Source organism: Pocillopora verrucosa, chromosome 3 (genome assembly GCF_036669915.1).
Source record: "Pocillopora verrucosa isolate sample1 chromosome 3, ASM3666991v2, whole genome shotgun sequence".
Classification (NCBI taxonomy): domain Eukaryota; kingdom Metazoa; phylum Cnidaria; class Anthozoa; order Scleractinia; family Pocilloporidae; genus Pocillopora; species Pocillopora verrucosa.
In genome coordinates, this window is record NC_089314.1 from 10285757 (window position 1) to 10308353 (window position 22597).

The 22597-nt window shown below is 36.9% G+C and overlaps 4 protein-coding genes across 5 annotated transcripts in view; 3 read left to right on the forward strand and 1 right to left on the reverse strand.

Annotated features, from left to right (window-relative positions):
• The first annotated feature begins 331 nt into the window (after positions 1-331).
• Positions 332-18360, forward strand: LOC131776978 (dynein axonemal assembly factor 1). Its single transcript, XM_059093191.2, has 15 exons — positions 332-472; positions 558-649; positions 1363-1477; positions 3199-3305; positions 9773-9866; positions 11100-11172; positions 11261-11335; positions 12090-12154; positions 12906-12991; positions 13149-13186; positions 13625-14000; positions 14284-14334; positions 14690-14766; positions 14969-15043; positions 15907-18360. The coding sequence occupies exons 1-15, from the start codon at positions 414-416 to the stop codon at positions 16381-16383; spliced, it is 1860 nt and encodes a 619-aa protein (XP_058949174.2). The 5' UTR covers positions 332-413; the 3' UTR covers positions 16384-18360.
• Positions 4195-7033, reverse strand: LOC136279990 (uncharacterized). Its single transcript, XM_066164564.1, has 4 exons — positions 6871-7033; positions 5769-5965; positions 5241-5460; positions 4195-4695 (listed from the first exon to the last, which is right to left on the reverse strand). Exons 1-4 carry the CDS (start codon positions 7031-7033, stop codon positions 4574-4576), a joined length of 702 nt encoding a protein of 233 aa, XP_066020661.1. The 3' UTR covers positions 4195-4573.
• On the forward strand, positions 7106-8856 carry LOC136279860 (uncharacterized). The gene has a single exon (XM_066164234.1). It carries the CDS (start codon positions 7189-7191, stop codon positions 7897-7899), a length of 711 nt encoding a protein of 236 aa, XP_066020331.1. The 5' UTR covers positions 7106-7188; the 3' UTR covers positions 7900-8856.
• The window catches only part of LOC131776977 (atrial natriuretic peptide receptor 2), a 48057-nt gene continuing 42797 nt past the window's right edge, over positions 17338-22597 (forward strand). Inside the window, exon 1 of one of the 2 annotated variants that reach the window (XM_059093190.2) lies at positions 17338-17465. The gene's annotated coding sequence lies outside the window, so the exon portion shown is untranslated. Of the gene's footprint in view, positions 17466-20515; positions 20546-22597 lie in introns of those variants that run through there. The other variant, XM_059093189.2, reaches the window with a different exon arrangement.

Genomic DNA, 22597 nt, shown 5'->3' on the forward strand with positions numbered 1-22597 from the left:
CGTTGAAACGTTTTATTTTTCAGGTTCACTGAGTTGGCAAGTTTTCTGCGAAACAAATAGCCAAACATTTCAACGCTTTGATATTAATTTTTAAGTATAGAAATGGAAAATATCACTCAACTAGATAGACTGAAAAGTGTCAAATAGTTCCTTTGAGATATGAGTGATTAGTTGTACCTTTTTTTATGAATGATTCAGTAGATGAATAAAGAGATCTCCAAAACGCAAGTGCGAATGTAGTGTGGCTAATTGTGTGACCGGTTCTTCGATTTTGGTTTGCGTTCCCGTATGTAAATCGTCCCCCATGACAAGTGTTGCTAGGAAACTGAGCCTCTGTTATGACAAGGCGCCATATTGGAAAATTGCTCTGTTCAAGCTCGTTATTTTGTAACAAGAGTTATCCTTTTTGAACCATGCCAACTGCTGTTTTAAAAGACGAAAACGTTGACAAAGAAGAGGATAATTATCCAAGGTAATGACAGGAAAGAGATCACACTTATTGGGCGATTTGGGTATAAGAACTGTAGGTTTCACGAATTCTCATTTTTACGAAACAGGATTACGAAGAAAGTGCTAATTCAACTTTGCAAAGATCACAAATTGTACAGAACACCATATCTTAATGATGTTCTCTACCTTCATTATAAAGGTACGTAACTCGAGATAAAAGTATTCTTTTTGGTTAACTAAGTCATTTAGACAAGTGTTACATGAAAGTTCATGTGTAATTTTTAATCATTGTCATTTTTTATTATCAACTTGAAAACCAATGTCGTTTCATCAAGCGAAGGCCTGGTTTCCGTAATATTTTTTATGTTTTTCCTTGTGGCTAAATGTCCAATAGCCGTGCACAGTCTCAAATAGACTAAATGTCCGGCAGACATAAATTTTCAAACAATTTCTCGTGAAAGGTTCTCCTAAACTTCTGAGGCTAAGAGTACCAGATGTTTAAGTAGAAATGTAAGCGACTCCTTAAAATAATTTTTGTTTTTAGTGAACGAACTTTTCGAGTTTGAGTATGCTGCAAAAGCGCTTGGCGTCGACGCTTAAGAAAGTATTTGTAGACAGACTGACTTGCATGGTCTCAAGTGCCCAATTCAGTCAGAAATATTCACTGATCATGAATTCTCTCTGTCACAAACTTCGTGCAAACGAAATGAGATTGTTTGATGCTTATAAGAAATACCAAGCTGTTCTTGAAATCACAATGGTTTTTTTATTGGAAAAATTGTCCAAGCTTGTGCCTACCATAAAATTGCTTGATTGTTATGTTATGTATATATGTGCCAACAATCTAGTACTTTTCAATTATTATTACCTTTAAGTTCCCTTAGTGTGATATTAGTTGAATTACTATCACAGGGTTTGCAAAGATAGAAAACCTTGAGGAGTACACAGGCTTAAAATGCTTATGGTTGGAATGCAATGGAATCCATAAGATTGAAAATCTGGACAATCAGAAAGAGTTGCGATGCTTGTAAGTACTATTGGATCTTTTTCAGTCAACATCTTTAAGGTGACAGTACATAATACCCAATGCAAGAGCTGTTGAGGTTTTCTTGCCATGGTATTTTTGTAGAAGCTCTCTTTCAGGCTTCATCACTTCACAGGTTTATTATGAACCAGTGTAATGACCAGCTCCTAGTTGACCTGTTAGCTTAGGTGATAGAGCTCTGCCTTAGTATCACAGAGGTCATGGGTTCAAATCCCATGGAGGTCTTCAACTTTTCAGGCCTTATTTTCACTACTGCTCAAGTATTGTTTATTACTGCAAAGATTGCTTTCATATTAATTTCTCTCTGGCTTGTTGGACACCAAACATACACTCGCAATCATTTTCAGTAAACCATGCAGGCAATGTATTTGTTCAAAGGAGTACGTTAATTTTTAAGGAATCTGTGGACTGCTGCATCAGTGGGGGTATTTCAGGATAATTTGGTTTCATTGTGTGAGTTGATAATGTAAATTGGCCGTGGTAGAGAGTTAATCTAAATTAACTTTCTGATCATTAGCCTTTCGTCAAAGTGAAATACTCAACATTTGGGGTAAAACTTGAAATGTCAGCATTACAAACTCTGTACAGTGGCCAGTTTACATTATCAGTTCAGTTGATAAAAACTAATTATCACATATGTGCAAAACATGTCAAATATGCTGTCTCCTCTGCATCAAAGACCCTTTTTAGCTTACTTGTAATATTTCAACACCACTGATAACCCTATATCACTTGCGGGGTTTTAGGAAAACATCAGTTAGGATCAAGAAAAGTCATGGGGTACAGGCTTTCCTAAAACACTTTTTCACCTGTATCACAGTTACAGGCTTTTAGGAAGCATTAGTTAGGAAGTAACATACCACTAAGTGAACACTTTTCATGACTATAGTAATACCAAACATTTACCAATGACAATTAATACTTATACATTCTGGTCTCTTACACATTTTATATGTTTGAAGTATACCAATTAACCTAATGGAAAACTTGTAGGGTTCAGAATCCAAGGATCTGGCCAGGGGAAGCAGTGTTCTCCTTTTCAGGCAGTAACCAGTGAAATTTACTGTCTGTTAAATCTGATTACCATCAAAATTGGATTTCTGTACCAGTTTGACTGATGAGGAATCAAGGTTACTGTCAACAGAGTAGGGGTGCCTTCACAAAAAATCATGGGGTACAGGCTCCCATAAAACATTTTTTCAGCTGTATCGCATTCTTTTAAAAGATTAAAGATTTTGAAGATTTTGTAAAATTTTTTTCGATGAATTAATCTACTACTTTCTTTAGGTGAAAGAAAAAAAATGAAATTTTAATTAACAAAATTTGACCAGATTTTGATGACAGTTAACCTCTATCCACTGGATGAAGCTTGGTTTGAAATAGACAAGAGTTATTTAGTTATACTTTTGAGCAGCTTTCAAAATACCTCTATGTTCCAGTAAAGACAAAATTATTCTGGGAGGTAAACTACATTGGACAAGGCAACTGCAAAGAGTTTGTAGGTTTTTACCTCAGTTTTTTTTTTCTCATAGCTTTATCACCATTCAATAGATGGTGTTCTCCTATACAGACCACATTAGAATTCTATAACATTTAAAAGGGTTTTGTGGTTTTACATTGAGTACACATCCATGCACATTCATAGTGGACCACATCTACTGCCAGCTTTGTGTTAATTGGCTGCATTATTGACTTTGATTTAGGTACCTACAACAGAATCTCATAACAAAGATAGAGAATGTGGAACATCTACAACAGCTGGATACACTTAACGTCAGCAATAACACCATTTCTAAGATTGAAAACATTGGTGAGTTTGTTCTTGCTATTGATTGCATACTGTATACCTGTACAGTCCTGTGCAACTGTAGCTAATTTTTTATCCTTCATGTAGTTGCAAACACTAAATATTGCCCTCTGACACACTGACCTCCCCAAAGATACACAAGATCTTGTCAGATTTTTATTTTACTTTCCGTAATGATTTGATTTATCACCTGCTGTGCTTAGAGTGTATTAACTTTTGGTACCTCAAGGATAAGCACTTATTCAAAACAGGGCATTTTTTAAGGAAAGGGCACTATAAATATTTCTTTTTTGAGAAATAGCAGATTGTGCAGAACAAACCCTTACCAAAGCTGTTGATATGGAACATATATGGTCCAAATATGGAAATGGTATGGGACAACATATGGCTAATCTATGGGCATTGCATGGTTTTTATATGGGATGTTAGCTCCCATATCAAACCCATAAATAGTGACTAGTGCCCGCCAAGTGCATTCTATTGTCTTTCACTATGGGATTTCTACGTATTTCGTAAAGTTCCATACATTCCCCATAGGATCTGGTATGGGAATGGTATGGGTCAGTCCCATAGTGATGCCATATGATGGCTGAACATTCTCTATGGGATTGCTACGTATTTCGTAAAGTTCCATATATTCCCCATAGTATCCATTAGGGAAATGGTATGCAACAATCCCATACCATTCCCATAATGACCCTGGACCATTCTCTATGGGATTGCTATGGGATTTTAAAGTTCCATATCATTCCCATAGCATTCAGCAAAGCTGACATCTCATATGGGAACACTATGGGGTCCTTTGACTTCAGCCCCATATCTTTACCATATGATTCAGAAATTACTAAAGGGACTGTGAGGTTAAAGGCAAGTAATGGTGACATCATATTCGTCCATTGAAACCATATCTTTAATTGCATCTAAAATTTCTTGCAAAAAAAATTGAATAAAAATAACAAAAAACCAAAAATCTTATATTTCTTCTAGGTCAACACTATGAAACCGGTAGTTTTCCTCTCGCTCAACACTATCATTAACAACACTACTTTTTTTTATCAAGCAATACGACTTAACTTGCCAACTCTGTCAAATTGTTACTCTTCTTTTTGATCGACACTATAATACGGTTACTGTTATTTTTGGCCAAGACTATGAAACTGTTATTCTGTATTTTGGTCAACATTATCAAACAGAAATTTTCTTTTTGGTCAACATAATGAAATTGGTAAACTCTTGAAGTTAAACAGTTTTACAGTAATTATAAAAAGTGTTCATTCTGCTCGTTGCTCTCGTACTCTTGGGGGCCTTCTAGCTTCCACACATTTCATGTTTATCTTCTGTATGATTTGGCTCGGTTGAGGAGAGTCCTTTGAAAACTTTGAACAGACTTTACCTGAAAAAAAAAGTTTAAGTTAATATTAAGTCATATTTACATGTAAAACAGTACCCCAACTTATACGTGGAATGTTGCCTTACCAAGAAACAAAAATTGCTTGATTGGAGGTAATCAATTGTAATGGGTTCTGTTTTGTTTGCTTGATTTATAAAATTAATAACTTAATTGAAAGCTCAGTGACATTATTTTTTTTTCATTTACTGGTGTCTTAATTATCTCTGCTGTGGCTAAGGGAGTAAGATTAAAACCTTTAGATCAGTTTTATACATTTTTTTGTGGAAGTTTCAATCCAGGTTAATTGTAATGGGCTGCAATGGAAACTACTGGGATTCCAGTACTTTGTGTCCAAATAAAATTCTTTGTGCTTCAATTCTATATCATAATTATTGCATGCAAGTTTGTATTAAATTGCTTATTTTTTAAGGACAACAATGCCTTAAAAACCCAGTCAATTCAAGTTCTAATTAGTGAGTTAGAGATCCCCATGACTGCAAGTTATGTACTTATTTCTGAATAAAATAATTCAGTTTTGCACTACTTACCAACAAGGGCATCAATGATGAGGGGGGTCAACGGAATGTTTGCATCACCGCTTTTGCCTTTTCTGTCACTTCCCCTTGCACTTGAAATTGCAAGTGTTTCTTTGGTGAAGAATATGTCAACAACAGCGTTGACATATTCGGACCAGGACTTGAACGCAGAACAGTAGGCCCATTGGTGAGGGTACCAGAAGACACTGGATCCCTCCATGACCTCTACCATCTGTAATTAAAAAAAAGATATACTGTTAAAAGTGGTGATTCTTAACCAAAAAGGAACAAGTTTGGCTGAGGATGGAGAAGATTGAAACAGATTGGGAATGACAATTTTGAAAAGTTGAGCCAATTTTTCAAAATACATAAATGATGATTTAGGTCCTTTTAGGATTATGACTTATATCTGTACTGGAGAAATCCAATCAGAAAACTTCGAATACAATATTTGAAGCTTATTATGGCTGGTAAGATAAAACCGTGCCCGGTGGTGGCATTGTACATGTAGTACATGTAAATTAAACCTGGATAAGCGACAATCAAAATTGACTCACCCCCTTTGTTTAGTATCTTGGCATCATAGTATTTACCATTGGGGATCCACAAAGCATTAACGATATCCCCAACTTGCATTTCATTGTCTTCTTCGTCGTCAGGGAAGATGTGTCGAACTTCCTCTTCAGCAAGCACTCTCAAATTTTCATCATCCTCATATTTTACAAGGTACCAAAGTTCTACAGGTGTAACAAAAATTAAAACCCTTTGAATTTTCTTAAATTCAAACAATTAACCGTCAACAGCAAGAGGCATAAAAAAAACTTTTTTAATTAAGGGGCCAGGCTGTTTGGATGCTTTCTGGGAATACAATCTGTACAGTTACTGGTCACTTTGTCACCAGTGAGTCTCGCCACCAGAAAACAACCCAAGATACTACCAATACCATGCATTTCTAGTTCTTAAAACATGTGCAGAGTGGCAGTGAGTTTGTTGGTGGTGAAACTTCCTGTTGGTGAGATGACCGGTAACCATATGTACATACCCCTATGCCCTTTGAATTTTGACTAATGTCTGAAGCAGCAAGTTTTTGGAGCAACAAGAGGACTCTTGTTTCTTGGTCAGTTGTAATGTTTCCCGATTTGCAATACAACAAATATATTACTGGAGCACCAAAGTCAATAGAACTGATTGAAATGTTCTATTCAAGGGGGGAAATCCATTCATAACTTTGGCTCAAATTTTCCTTTTAAGTTCAGTTTACCGGTAGTTTCTGTTATTACTCTCTGGCTAGAGACATTACTTAAACATGCTCCAGGGAAATTTAGGCAACTGATATGTGCAGAGTGAGTAAAGGTTGTCTTTTCTTTGTCTTCAAATGTTTGATATGCAAGGTCTATAAGCATGCAAGAGTACAAGTGAATCCTTTTGAATAAACTTGATAGTTTGGCAAAAATTATAAACAACTAAGGTGCATGTACTTACGGCCTTAACGTAGTAAACAGGCATACTTTTCGGATTACAATCATTGAAACTTGCTCTTGGATAGACTGATCAGTAAAGAGTTCTTTTCACTGATCTGACAACATGCATGCTTGTCGATCACTTTGTGCTTTCATAAACACGATTCAATCGAGTTGCTTACCTTCTCTTAGACGCGCTGGAGCACTTCTTTTCCTTGAATTTCTTTCCATCTTTTCTTGCAGTGGAAATAGGCAAACAAACCTTAAAACTCGCTCTGTATAAGTAACAAACTCTCTGAAGAAAGGCTTGCCGAAATGTGTGAAAAATTTGAAAAGGACGCGCATTTCGGCGTGGGTCTGAAGGGCTCTCGTTATTGGTCAATTTAACACCACGTGTTCTTGTGTTGAGTCCGAAAGTCCACTACGCACGCGCACTTGAATAACAACACGTGTGGGGTTAACGTGTGAGGGACCGGGAACTAGACTTTAAGTCAACAAACATGGCCGACGATGGCGAGAAGGTTGCACGAAAACAAAGAGGTCGCTACCGAGAATACATGCGTCATTCTAATCCATACAAATTTCCAGCGGCAAGAAGACGAAAAGGCAACCTCTATAAAGCGAAACAATCATCAACTGGTACACGAAATGATTTAAACAAATGCGATGTTGAAGAAATGATTCCCGACACGCGACATGCACAGCCTCTTTGTACTGGCGATCCTGCTGAAATATTCGAAGCAGAAACAAACAGCATGATTTTAGGTGAAGACTGCAGCTATTTTCAAGTGCAAGACATGGAAGATTCAAGCACATTTGGATTGGAAGAAGAAAATAATTCGAGGATAAGCGGAGACGAATTTGAACTGTTTGATTCCGCGGATACTAACACTTTTGAACAATTTGTCAAAGACGAGGATGCTTGCTCGGACATTTTCAGTGACTGTGAGAACCCTGATGAAATAGACACTGAATGCATTCCAGAACATTGTGGAGCAGAATCAGATGACATGCTATATTCGGAAGCTCCAATCACAAGTAACTCAAGTGTTGTGTTGTTGCTATCTTTCGTGTTTAAGCACAAGCTTACACGTGAAGCATTCAATGATTTGCTTGCAGTAATAGAGGCTCACTGTCCCCGGCCTAAATCACTGAATTTTTTTTGCATTCAAGCTTCGTCATCAGTCTTCAACACACAATCGGACGCATAAGGCCTTGCATTTAAGCTTACTGAAGCCTTATTACATTAAATTTTCGCACCACATTAATTTTGTGATTTTGAGGTTTATGCATTTCACAATTTTGCAAAAGGTTTTGTATTTTGAGTCACTTTTATTCTGTGTTTATCAGTGAGGTGATTTACCTTTTTGGCAATTTACTGTAAAAATTCTTTGACCTAAATATAAGGATTGTTGTACAAATAAGTTTCAAAAACTATTATGTTATCAAGCTTCAGGTCCGTTGACACTCACATCTTCAAAGTTAACTTCACTTTTCATTTTCTTTTGGACTTGCAAACTGTAATTTAACTTATTCTTTCTTGATTTTTACCTAATGCATCACATAATTTTCACATCATGTTATGTACACAAAACTTGTTTTTCATGCCACTTAAACTTTTCAATATTTTAAAACTAATTGCCAAATTCGCAAAGTTTAGGCATTGCAAAGATTTCATGTAATAAGGAATATGTAGCTTGTTATTTTCCTACTTACAGTCTGCAAAGATTTCATTTAATATAAAGCCTTGAATCTTTGCTACCAAACTTAATTTTTCAAACATGAAAAACTTTTTTGAAAAAAGGCCTTCAGTTCATGGTGACAATGAGAAGGATCTATTATTCAACAAAGTATGATGCAGTATATGCATGTTGATATTGTTGTAAGTTTCATAAAACTCAAGTTAACACTTGAATTATGACATGTAACACAATGACAATGCATAGGTGAACGGAAACTTGAATGAAATTTTCATCTATTTTTATTAGGGAAGCATGTCAGAGTGTTGCAAAGTTATCTCTTGACTCATGTAAAATATTCTTAGACTTTAATGGTCATTTCAGTTAAAAAAAATGTAGCCTGTCAGAATAATTAATGGTTTTTGCTCTCTGTTTACAATAGAGGACATTATTGTCTCAGTCGAATTAATAAAATTGTCAATTACTCAATGTGTGGACATGTGTTTTCCCATTGCCATTATGAGCATAGATATGTCCCATAGATTTCCCATAGAACTACTGTCATGGGAGATCTTTGGGAAACAAGAGCTGAAATGGTTGAAATATGGAGAGTGAATGTCCCATAGAGATCCCATACAGTTTTCACAATGGGAAATCTATGGGGCATGATGAACACCTGTCAGCTGGTATGGGTAATCTATGGTATACTCTTCATAATGAATGTCCCATATCAATGCCATAGGTAAGGACAGTTGTGGGAATTCTTATTGGTATGGGATGTGTATGGGAACCTTATTCCCATAGGTTTCCCATAAAATAAGAAGCCTTCTATTTTCTTCCCATGCATGTCCCATAGTTAAAAATTTGGTAAAATTTGGCCCCATACCAATTCCATATACCCAGGTTACCTTCCCATACCATTCCCATCTATGGGTCAGATATGGTCCAAGCAGTCCCATACCATTCCCATACTTTTGCTTTGGTAAGGGAAGCTTTAATGTTTATTTGAAAACAATCAATAAGATTTGAAGATGGACATGTTGTTCCTGGATCTTTCCTGGTTAAAATTAAGGCCAGCTAAGCAATTGTCAGAAAAAAAATTTAAGTCATTGTTCATTTAAAGGGACTGTATACTCATGTGGCCACAATAATTAAGAGACTGAGACATAGACCACTGTTTTTGTAGTGAAGCTTTAAAGGAGAAATTAAAGGAACATGAACCTGGCTGATCTCAATGTTCATGTACCATAATAGTGCTGTCTCTGAAATGGAAAAGGGGTGCCTATTGGAATGATAGTGCTTATTCAATAGAGGCCTTTCTAAGAATAGGGGTGCTTATTGAAACAAGGGCACTAAATTGAATCACTGTGGTACCTCCATCCTGATTGTGCAGTTTCTTCAACAGGAGCCATACCCAAACTTAGCACTTTACAGATATCACACAACCGTTTGTCAACTGTTGATGACTTGAGACATTTGTCAGAATGTTGTAATCTGAGGTAATGTTGATTTTTTACTGTTTATGGTTCAAACTTACATGTAAAGCCTGCAAGGCTGGCATTCAAAAGTGGGATGGAGAGAGTGATATGCAATCATATGTGCAGATCCAAAACTGAGCACCAAGTCTTTGTAAACCTTTGATTCCCTTGGTCTTCTTGTATGCCACACAGGCTTCAATCCTTATCTCAATTACCGAAACATTTTCTCTTGCCCCCCTCATCGATGTTGGTAACAGGAAAATGTGACTACTGGTACTTGAAAAAAAATTGGACATTGACAGACTAGAGGAGATAGGTGATGGGGGTTTGGTTGTACTTGTACTTTTTCATCAACCTAACATTCATAATTACATACTTCTTGAGTAAGTGGGAGAGCAGCATGGGAAACTTCTACCTCCTACGTACCTGGTTTGAGTATTCTCCTTACCAGTTTACTGGATAATGTATGGATAATAATATGTTAATCACTTCTGGGAGTTAAGGGGTTAATTCAAACTACATATCCAAGTCCATCTGAATGTTAGAAATCCTGTTCAAGGTGACCCTGTTGTTGATCTCTGTATGGCTGTGTGAGGCTCTGTAGATAAAAATTTGTGTAACCTTTTCTGAGTTATACAGTAAATAGTTTAAACCTGGGGATAACATGTGATAGTGTATTCCTGAGAAGGACTGTTAGGAGTAGTGATTGGCATTTCGACAACCTGGGCGAAAGTCATCAGCAGAGTCAAGAGAATAGTTGTTGTCAATCAAGTGTACTAAGTCTGGTTTGTGTAAACTGATTAATCAGTTAAGCCGTGATTTTTAGCTGTAAGACTCATTGTCTGTCCAAGTCTGTCGGTGTCAATTCAGGAGACAGAATGGTTCACGTTAACTTTCATTTTTTTTTTGCTTGTTTTATATGTATATTCTTCTTTTTTAGAGTTGATTTACAGTGTAGATATTGCAGATGAAGAACCTCACTTTGTCAGATACTCTGCAATAAATCATCATCATCATCGTCATCATCATCATCATCATCATCATCATCATCATTATTATTATTATTATTATTATTATTATTTGCAGGTATATATTAAATTGACATAACATGCATCGATCCAATCATTTATCTGTTTTGGTACATTTTCACTAGCTTAACCAGCCATTCGCGTTAACGTTTAAAATGCTCAGTTTAATATATATATTTTTAGGACCTTGGTAATTGTGACTGAAACATTTCCCTTGCTTTCACAGTGTTCTTGATGTTTCCCACAACCGGATTGACGACCCTGATGTCGTGAAGGTCTTTGAATCCATGGAAAACCTTGTAGGTTGACGGTAGTAGCATCTTAAGATGGAAAGTGTTTGATCTCATACACTGTGCATTTAACACGGTTTGCCTTGTTTTCTTCCAGCATGTTCTTAATATGATGGGTAACCCGGTTATCAAGAAAATCAAGAATTACAGGAAAATTTTTATCATCAAAATTGTAAGTTTTATGTGAACAAAAGTTTCAAATAAGGCGCCTGGCTAGCGTTTCTAAAATTTTGTTAGACGTGTTACTCCGTAGTACAGACTAACACGATGGTGAACGCCTAACACGGCGATCAAACATCGAGCATACGCAAGGGGATCAATTCTTTCCGGCCCCGCGCCAGTTTCCCGCGCAAAATTTCAAAGGAAAACATCAGAAACAGGCACTGCTCGCAAAGCAAGCGAAAGAAAATTAAAATGTATTGAAATCTGTAAAAAGCAAAACTAGGGAAATGAAAAACTCGAGACTTTGTGAACATCAAAGGTCAATACATTGTTGAATAAAGGGAGTGGTGCTACGTCGGTTGAAGAGTATGACAGGGTAATTTAGTATTATCAACTGAGTTGATAACGTAAAGTGGCCACTGTAAAGAGTTTTAAAGCTGACGTTTCGAGTGTTAGCCCTTCGTCAGAGCTATTGAAGCTTTAAAACTCTTTCCGGTTTTCCGGTGGCCAATTTACGTTATCGACACAGTTGATAATACTAAATTACCTTGTCAATATACGTTTGACCGACTCGGCTCAAACCACTTACTCTCCTTACATATTGTAGCAGCGATCTTGTTTTACGTCGGAGTAGCACATTGTTACAACTAAATTGTGTTGAAAACGTTTGATTCATAAGCGGAAGTGGGTAAAATTTGTACTGTATTTTACTCGAAGTCGTCCACTCAGATTGTTAAGGATATTACATTTCTTATCCTATTTAGAAAGGTCTCAGATACCTCGATGACAGACCAGTTTTTCCAAGAGAAAGAGCTTGTGCTGAGGCATGGTAAGAATTCAAACCCTTTTTTTTCTTGGAGGACTTAGTGAAAACAATCTCAAATACGATAATACCCCTCACTAAGTGACGCAAGTGAATGATAAACAGGGAGATTAAGGTTTGCTTGGAGGCCTGTGATTCTATAACGCTTACACACATTTTCAGGGTTAAGTTTATGAGAAACTTAGAGGAAGTACTTGTAGGTGCGTACTTAAAATGTTTTTCTACATTGCATTGTAAGATCATTTGTATTTCATTGGTGCACATGGCTGCGAGTGAGCAACTAAAAGATGCAAGCAAAGACTTAATTATATTTTAAGACGCATTATGAAGGGGAGCAGTAACCCAAAACCAAAACCAAACCCATCGTTCAAAAGCGATCCACCAATTCGCTCAACTACTGAGTGTAGTAGAATAGAGTGCATTTCGATTAAGTGTCGTAAGACCAAAACCAAAGTTATTACGAGGGCCAATCAGAAGGAAGGAAAATGCCCCTAAGGAGCCAATGAGTACACAGAAAAAAATCAAACAAACTGCCCAAAGCGCGGGAAAATGTGAGTGACCAAGCCGCGTTTGGTTTAAGGTTTACATCTGATTGGTTGAGAGGGTGGCGCAAATTTCTTGGACCAATCAGAAAGTACAACAAAGCAAAACCGATGCAGTTTCGAATTACCTTCGACACTCAAATGAAACCTGTTGTAAACCCAGTGTTATTTCGGATATCTGTGGGCATTCGATGGAAAAATTCTCTATTACTCAGGGAGAAGGGTGGAGTGGAGGCTGAACGAGAAGAAAGAGAAAGATGGATCACACGAGAACAACAAAAAATCATGGAAAGTTTTAATGGTAAGAGGATTCAGCCTTTCTTAACGAAAGATTTATGGTTTTAAAAATTTATGAAGTACTTTCACGTTAAGGTAAAATTTATGAAGTACTTTTAAGTTAAGGTATTATTTTCCAGAGGGTATATGTTAATCTTCTTTTTAAACATTGTTTCATTCAGCAATGGCGAAGATAAGGGAACAAAACGAGCTAAAGAGGGTAAGATATACACGTTCTTTGTTGGTTGGAAATACAACAAATGACATAAATCTTCATGTGGCAATGAAATGAAACTCAGTTTCACTCCTTAGATCTCCCTTGACCTGTGTGATTTTGAAGGGCACCCAAAAGTTTGTCAGCAATCGACCACCTTACGAGCAACTCTTTTTTTTAGTTTAAAGTGTAAACTAATAGAAGTATCCAGTGGTCAGTCAGTTCGACATGATTGGAATGTTATTGAAAGTTGTGTATAGCCAGGTTTGAAAAAAGACTACAGTAAAGAGGTATTTGGGGGTGCTTATTTAATCCATTTGTGAATACACCCATTTTTTCCAGCTGGGTGAAAAATGAAAATGATTTAATAGATATTTGGTGTCAAAATTCCACACAATGTGAGTGCAAATTTTTTTAAGATCACATTTGTGTCTTTTCGAGCAGAAGCAGCAGCAAATTACATCGAACGATGAAAACAAAGAAAACAGCAATGGGCCAAGCGATGAAAGTAACAGCGAGAACAGCCAGTACACTGAGCAACAGCAAACGCGTGCTGAAGAAAAACAGGAGTCTGAAATTGTGTCACGTCTGTTAACTACAAATTGTGTTAACACGAAAACCACTGACCCTAAGGATGAAGGCGACAATGATTGTTCAGCTTCAGAACCTGAGACGCCTTCTGTTCAGGAAATAGAGACTGTTACAATCGGTTCTTCCACTGAGAACCATGAGCTAGCTGATCAAGGAATCTTTAGTGGATCTCGACAGCTTCAAGTTAAGAGGGCTGGTCCTATGATTACAGAAATAGTTGTGGATGAAGGTAGTGAGTCGTGCAAAAACAATTTTGTGATATTTTATATGTATTTTGAGGGGAGGTAGTGTTCGATATTATATGACAGATGTTCCTGAAGTATGCTAGTAAGCACGACAAGCAACAATTTTTGGTCATGACATAACAAAGTGTGTTGTTGCAGATATAATGTGAATAAGAAACCCTTTTCATGTAGCTCATTCATTCGGTGCACGTGCATGACCAAGTATAGTTTGCAATTTCAAAGCAAAAATTATATCAATGTTTTACAATTAGCTTTGCTCGTTTCTAGATGAGGAAGAGAAACGTAAAGGAGAAGGAGTGTTGATCACAGAATTAGAAGGTACGTTCATGTGTAACTGGACTGAACCAGTAAAGTAAATTGGTGTTTGCTTGTACTACTGTTGATTTTGCATCCTATTTGATAAGAAGGCTCCTACAACACCATCGGCGCAAGCACAGTCATCTTTCCCCACTCTGTAGTGTTGTTTTTGTTGTTGTGATTGTTATTCTATTGTTTATTTCTAACTTAACTTAAGTGAAAGGCAACATCCCCACGTTCTGTTGATTTTGCCCATCACTAGCTTGTCCTTTTCGCTTTTAGCTCGGTGTTGACAAACAACTAGCATCTTATCTCAAGTATAACGTATTCAGCGTTGCTCTTTTTTTAACGTATCAGGTTTTCTTTCTTTCCTCAGAAGATGACATTGAAACGATATCACTGCGAGAGGTTCCTAGGGAAGAGTCACATGATTTCCCTGATCCCCCTGAAGAGGTTTGTTAGATTTTCAATATTTTGCACATAACACAGTCGACCTCACTGTACCATCTAAAAATAAAATAAAATTTTTACTTTTTCCCCTCACACCTAAGAAGAATTCATTAAGGTTATTCAGACAGGTCTTGTTCCGCTGACAATATGGAATTTAAGGTTGAACAAGGGACTAAAAATAACTCCCTGTGTAATTCTATCGCAGGATTTGCCCGAGTTGGAGGAAATTGATGTGACGGATCCGTTCTTCATTCGCAGCTTAAACTCCTCTCATACCAAGGTTAGATATGAACAAAAGTTTATTTACTTTTTTCATTCGAGGACCTCTCAGTTTTGAAGAAAAATTCATTCACACTGCCCCACCTCATTATTACTGGAGTACACATATTGTTCTTGGCTTCTTTCACTCTTCAGTTGTCAAAGCTTAAAAAATCTCAGCAAAAGCTTCCCATTAGGTTACGTCTTCCTTTTTTTTCGCTTATTCCTTGCCTATTTGCCGGGCTAATTTATTCGTGAGGAGAATTCGCATACCATTCTCGTCAAAGGGTTTAACGAGACAAATTTATGATGACAAAAACTACATAAATTTGTTTTTTCCTCAAGGCAGGAAAGCGTCAAACCAACGACAAAACGTTTAGCAAAAGGAACGAACAACGATCACTCTTAAGAATGTGCTGAGGCCCTACGTGCTGAGGCACATTGTAGATGAACATCCCCTGTGTCTTTGTTGAAATTTACCTACGGCTTATAATTCTTTTTAGGGCTTTAATAGCCATCCATTATTCTTTAGAGTGCCATTCGGCCTTCCATCATGAATATGTAGGATACTTGACGTTTGTGTAGCAATATTTTGGTAATGCTTACGCATTCACCTCTAAGATGATAAAAAACCATTTGGTTTTACAAATTTAGTGATTTAGTTATAGTGTAAAAACGCAATAGGAGAAAAGTCGATAATCGAATTTTCTCCTATTGCGTTTTTATATACGTTTCGTACTTAAAAGGTCTTCTATAGGTCCCTTGTTTTATTAACGTCGTCTTAAAGAACTCCATCGTCAGAGGTGCACGTACTTTTTCTTAAAAAACATTAATGGTTCAGAGCCAGTTTCCAGCTTCTCATTTATGTTGATTTTTTTTCCATAGAGAAAACCACTTATTGAGGAGATGGACAGTAATTTGGGATCGCAAGAGAGACCGCTTATTGAAGAATACCGACGAGAAGAACTCCCTTTCAGTGACCAAGAAAAAGCCCTACCTGCAAGGAAACCTTTGATCGAGGAAATAGACGAAAGGTTTGCACAGTTGGAAACGTCTTCAAAGAAACCAAGTAAAGCACTTATCGAAGAGCTCGATGTGGTAGATGACAGGGAAGAATCAAAGCCACTTATTGCAGAGATATATGACGAACAGACACCATATGCAGATACTGCTGGAAGGCAAGAATCTGGGCTCATCGCCAAAGCTTGTACCCAGTCTACGACTGGTCCATCTTGGGAAACACTGCAAAGACTCGCTGAACAAGTTGGATCGACGATAGAACGGGAGCCACTTGATATGAATAAGGAAAAGAAGGCTTTTATGAAGAGGATGCATGACACCAACTTAGGAGACTTGGACTAAAAACACTAAAACAGCTGAATGTTAACGGGCTACGTTACAATATTTGAGTCATACTTGATGACGTGCAAAGCTGCCTTCATATGTGTATGGAAAGACAGGAAAACACAAAAGAGGCAATGATAAACCAAGGAGGAACAAGAATGGAGAAGATTTACAATGGATTGCATGTGATGGACTGAAATTGCTCAAACTACTTTGTGAAAATGCTCTTTTAAGAATAATTCATTAGCAGAAGGCTGATGAAGATGCTCGTATTATTGTTTACGACCATCACATAAGGCTTTGTATGATTATGTGACAACACGGTAACAACAAAAGTACTTACTTTGGTCCCAAAGTGTTCCGTGCATTTGAGATTTGTCTTAAAACACGGCGACAGGTGGTTGCCACATAGAGCTTTAAATGTTGTCAGTCGCATGCTAATGTCACATCAGGTAAGATGCGCGATCAAAAGCAGCCGCATTTTATGGTCATAATTCACATAAAAATCGTTTAAACGATCTTTGCAATGCTTGTCTTTGTCATCCTTTCAGTGGTTCAGGGACTTTTTTCTTCGATGGTATGAAAAGTTCGGAAAAGGCCCAAAGGCCATGTTACAACCCTTTGGTTAGGTAAGAAATTATATTATGCTTGCATGATAACGTCTTTTGGAGCAATTTGTAATATAAAAAGGAAGGTCTACTTCAAAATTAGGGGGCAATAGCAGTCTTGCGGAGTGATCTACCAATCAAAACGGATAACCGTAAGAAGAATTTTTATTGTCTAAAGATTTCCAATCACACAGGCGGTTAAGAAATATTAAATTTTAATTGACCAAAGACAATTTTCCTTCTAGTCTGATCGATGGAAGATGGGCTTTTTCTAACTAGCAGGTAAATGAATAATTTCTAACTTTTTTCGTCTGTTTCAGTATATATCTTCTCGATCATCGATTGCAAAGTCAGTAATTAGCCACAAAAAGTACGCGTCAAAACTGCTGATATGAAACTGCGGTGGAAATAAACGGCCGTAGGAAGTAGAGTTTCCAAGCGGTTCGCTTCGTGGAAGAAAGTAAACTTGTGTCTTTCAGATCCTCACAGAAGGTACGAATGTTTGCACCATAATCATCCACTCGAAGGTAGCACAATTATCGCTCCAATACAAACTCACTTGAATATCAGTTCCTCTTTTGAAAGCAATCGATATCGTGACATCAGCCATTAAAGTCTGAGGTGGGAAGAAATCCCATAAGCTCTTTATTGATTCATATTCTATCTCTAGTGATCGAAATAAAGAATTCCATTTCCGATGAAATATATTTTCACCAACCGGACGAGTGAATTTTCAGTCACGAAGGAACAAATTTTCGTTATTTCTCATTTTCCATGTTGTCACTTCTCACTAAATTAACAACATTTCCAACATTGTTTGTTGGCTTATATAAAAAGTCACATACATCTTTGAAATGCATTTTCAATGGAAAGGTAACACCCTAATGTGCTTTTTGTGCCTTTATCATTGTAAAGACCGTTCTGAATATTTTTTCATGCGAAATAATAGCATTAATTACGAAAATTGATGGGCACATTTCCAGTTGAAAGCAATAGAGCAAAGTTGAAGTTTGGCAACGCTGATGAATTCAAAATAACAAAATAAAATTCAGTTGTTTCTTCTTTTACGTTGTACAGAGGAGACCTTTCTATTTATCCATCAGTCACTACATGGCGTGAGGTCTTCGAAACCGGACATTTTCCAATTACACGATGCCTTTTCAATATTTAGTAACTGCATTTTTACTGCGAAATAAATTGCGACAATAAATGCATTAATGTTGTATGAGAAACTTCAGGATATATCGTGCTGTCTCAAACGAAGCTTCAATTATGAATAAAGTTTCTCTGAAGTTGGTTTAAGGTGTTTTCTGTTTGATCGCGTGAAATTATTCTTTAAAAAACAAATGAGTCAAATAATCTCCAAATACATTTCTTTTCTTACATCTGCTCTGCCCAACATGATTGATAAAGTGTTGTTCAGCGGGGAGTCGTTGGAGATGAGGTAGCCTTATCGTTTGCTGTGATAGCGCCAGGTGATAAACACATTTCACTATACAGCCTTCAGAAGTGAATAAAATAAATTCGTGTTTGTACGGTTTGCTCATTGTGAACTCTGGTTAGTAAATGATAATAGAAGCTTTACATTTCTATTTTACACATAAAAAGAGCATTTTTGTGGGTGGCACTGACATATTTCCCTTTTAATGTGGCTCAGAGCAGAGTTATCATTTTTAAACACCAATTCTTTGATAGAACGTAGCTACCACACTGCTCTTTTGTTTCCCTACAGATATGTGGTATAATGAAAACGGCCTATTATTTCTCAACAAGTAATTAGTTTTGTACATGTGAGGTTATCATAGCAACTGATCATGAACAGCCTTGAACCCTTTGACTCCAAGAGTTACTGGTATCCAAAATCTCCTCACAGTATCGCTATTGAATCACGCTTTAAGGTCATGAGAATGAAGGAAATGATCACCGACCAAAGAAGCTCTTGACTGTTACACAAATTCTACTTTTCTTTGGAAATTTGTAAAGAACAGTCTGAAGAAAACGCTTACTGATGTTTAGGTGTAAAGGGTTATATGAAATTTGTGTGCCTCTAACTTAGGAAACAGTCCAGTGACCACTATCCGTATTGTTAGGATACTCTCGCTGACCAGAACAAAAATTCGAGAAGAGATCGATCCGTACAGCGAACGGCCTAGAAACGATGCTTTTTATTCGACAAAAAAAAAGCAACAACAATGACAACAAAAAAATTTGGTGGGTTTCTGTAGTTCGACTTCAGTAACCTTGGAGATTTCTAGAGAAATGATGCGATGGTCAAGAACCTGGGTCGACTTGAAAATTCTCGTCTTGAATTGCCATGTTTAACGCTGGTGTCGTTCACGTGCCTTGTGATGGTTCAGCTAAAAGGAACGAACAACGAAACCAGATTGAGATACCAATCCGAAAGATCAAAGTTCGCGGATAGATCATTCAAATTACAAGTTTAGATTGGTTTGGTCCTCAATGGAACAGAAAATCGAATACGTCTAAAGATTAAAGAAATAGAGGAGAGAAGGAAAGAAAGAAAAAGCAGAAAAAAAAAATGAAAATGAAAAAACAAAAGTAGAGAAAGACTAGGGAGAATCTTATTATGTAAATTTTTAAGTTTTCCAGTCAAGATGGACAGATTTCGCCCTCATTATTTTTGTGTATGTGTTTTTGTAGACTTCCAATTCTTCTCGCTCCGTATAAAACGCAAACATATACAAACACTTTGGTCAATAATGCATATTTATAAGCAGAATATTTAACACAGTGTTCTGTCGAAATTGGATGAACGAATTATCAATATTTTCCACCAACCGTCGGCATCCTTCAAAAGAACACATCTAGAAACGGTTATGAAATGTAAGATTTTTTGAAATTAGTTTACAGCTCATATAATTATATATTTTGGACCGATTGTTGGCTTGGAGTGTTTCTGGATCGACTGAATGGGATACAAAAGGCAACAAGGATCAAAGCCGTATTTAAATTGCAATTTACTGACGTCGACACGTTTCTTTAACAATGTTGCAATTAAAAACGCTGAGATAATACGAACAAGGCGTAATGTCTTTTCTTGAAAGAAACGAACCTCAATTTTTCACAATGATTTTCATACTAACAGAAAAGTAAATTAACTACATTAGTTATTTTTAATTTTGTATTTAAAAAAAAATATTGGCGTTTTTTTAACGCCTCGGTGAACTGATGGAAGTAATATTTTGTCACACTACTTTCCCCGTGAGACTTCGAAGTGATCGTAGCGTTGAAATAAAACATGTTCCTTCGGCAAGAGATCAGACGAAATAGATGTAACTGAAAATTACAATCATAAAAAAAATGCTGCAGCAAAAACAATGAGCTTATTTTACAGCTTAACGCTAATAAAACGCGATTGTAAAAAATAAAAAAACGTTATTAGTTAAAACTTAAAGTGTCAAATTAAATTTATTTCTCCTTATATTGCTGTCAATCAAACAAATTGGAAAGTCAGAGTCCCAGCTCTGTTTTCGCTTAGGAGAGCGAAAATTGAGTCACGGATCACAGAAGCGCTAAACAGAGTGCGAGATTTCAGACGAAGACCTGCGACGGTAAGATATAAATATAGACGTCTTTTTGAAAACAAAAACATAAACAAAAACAAAACAAAAAAACAAAAACGAAAAAACCACGAACGACGTGCTTTTTTATCCATGAAAGAATTCATATTGCTTTAGCCATAATTTAACATCATCCAGTGTAAAAAATTTTTTAACAGTTAAATTTATAGCCGTAAGTTTTAACTTTCAGCCATAGATATACCTTATTTTCAATTTTTATTTCTCGGGCTAAGGCCTTACCTTAGCCACAATGTCGATACGAATACAATCAGGAGGGCGTACTGATTATTTCAGCAAGAAAACAATTTCGGTGCAGTTTCCGGCAACCATTTTTTTTCTCCTCAAAAAATACCTTCTGCTTATAGAGAAAAATGTCCAGAGGTTAGGAAGAATCTTGGCCGACTTCCAGCAATCCTTTTTTTTCTGCGAGATCAACGAGGGCAATGTTGAGCGGAAAGAATGGGACCATCTTAGGGTCCAGGTGGTCTGAAGTTTGGGCTAAATCACCGCAACGTGTGCTAAAAATACACACTTACGACTTGGTTATAAGTCAACTCAAAGAAACTTGCATATGTTGAAAAAGATATTCATTGTTTCATTTCCTTTACCCGGAGCCAGCACCTCAAATTGCATCTAATCAGTGTAAAAAACAAATCTTCGTTATTGTAAGTTCTGCCATGAACATAAGTGATATGATGGACACAAGTATCTTGAGTAAAGTTTTTATGCTTTGGGCCAATCGTTTTCAGCACACAATGCGACTAGTAAAGTTCGTAGTCTACAATTGTATCACGAAACTGATTTATGGTGCATTTTAAATTCGCAAACTGCCTCAGCCGTGGGAAAGCGAGTGGCAACTTGTAATTGGTTTAAATTTTGCAACTTATTGGTCGAAAGGTGGCGATTAGATTCTCGATCAATCACAAAGCGAATTGAGTCATGCAAAACCAAAGCAAACCAAAACAAACAGCTTTCTTTCGTTTTCTTAGAATGATTCGTTTATTGTTGGTCTTGCAAGAAATGATCTCTTTGAGACGGCTGGTGACTCAACCTGTGGCCCATCAAAAACTCGACAAAAATGAAAGGTATATAATGTCGTCCTTTCGAAAAATTGAAGAAAATCAATCACTTAATTGGGCAACGCACCTGTTTTTCCAGCAAATAATGTGAAGCCTAATACTTTTTCATGATATGTGATCACATTTTGTTCAGCGTAGTAATAGGACAGTAGTTTATAAGTTTGGAGTCAGTATTTCACTTCATAGTTAAGGAAACTAGGATGAAAAATGAGTCTGTTTCATCGTGTGGAAGACAGGACTTTAACTATCTCATCTCTACCTCATCGCCCGCAGTCTGGCTAGATTGTGCAAAAAACTTCTCATGTGTATTCTTGACTTGGGTGCTCTTTCCTCAAACATGCTGATTACTCACATGGTAAGCCTCAGCCTCTCCAACTTTCTAGCAGAGTAATCGACCATAATCTTAACCTTATCCCTTTCTAAGTCCCTTTCCGAAAAAAAAAAAAAAACGCCTCTTAGTCCTGGTTGATGCTTGCCACTTTCAGCCACTTTCTTCTCTCGCCTTTCTACGACTTTTACGGTAACTGTTACGTCTCAAGCTCGTTGGCTAAGTTTCCATAGCCAAAAGTAACAGAGGTGTATCTCCATGTTTTCTTCTGTGGACGGAATGCTTGTTTTTTGGTCGCTAGTCCTTGATTTCAAAGAACGCGACGCACTTTGCTTAGACCTGTATTTCTCAACCCTGATTCCAGCTCCAGCGCTGTCCATCAAGCCAAACATGTCTTCAACCTTGCCTTTCCAAAACAGACTGAGATTAATGGGTGCTTTGTGTACGTTTGGCTCAGCTCTTACACCGCTAAAAAAGTTGAGTGATTCCAACTCAATATAACGAGTTCAACTTGCATCCAGAATAACTCTTTATATTGAGTTGGATTAACTATCTATATTGAGTAAAACTAACTCATTGGAGTAAGTTAGGACAACTCAAAAAGAGTTAGAAGTACTCAAATAATGAGTTAACTCT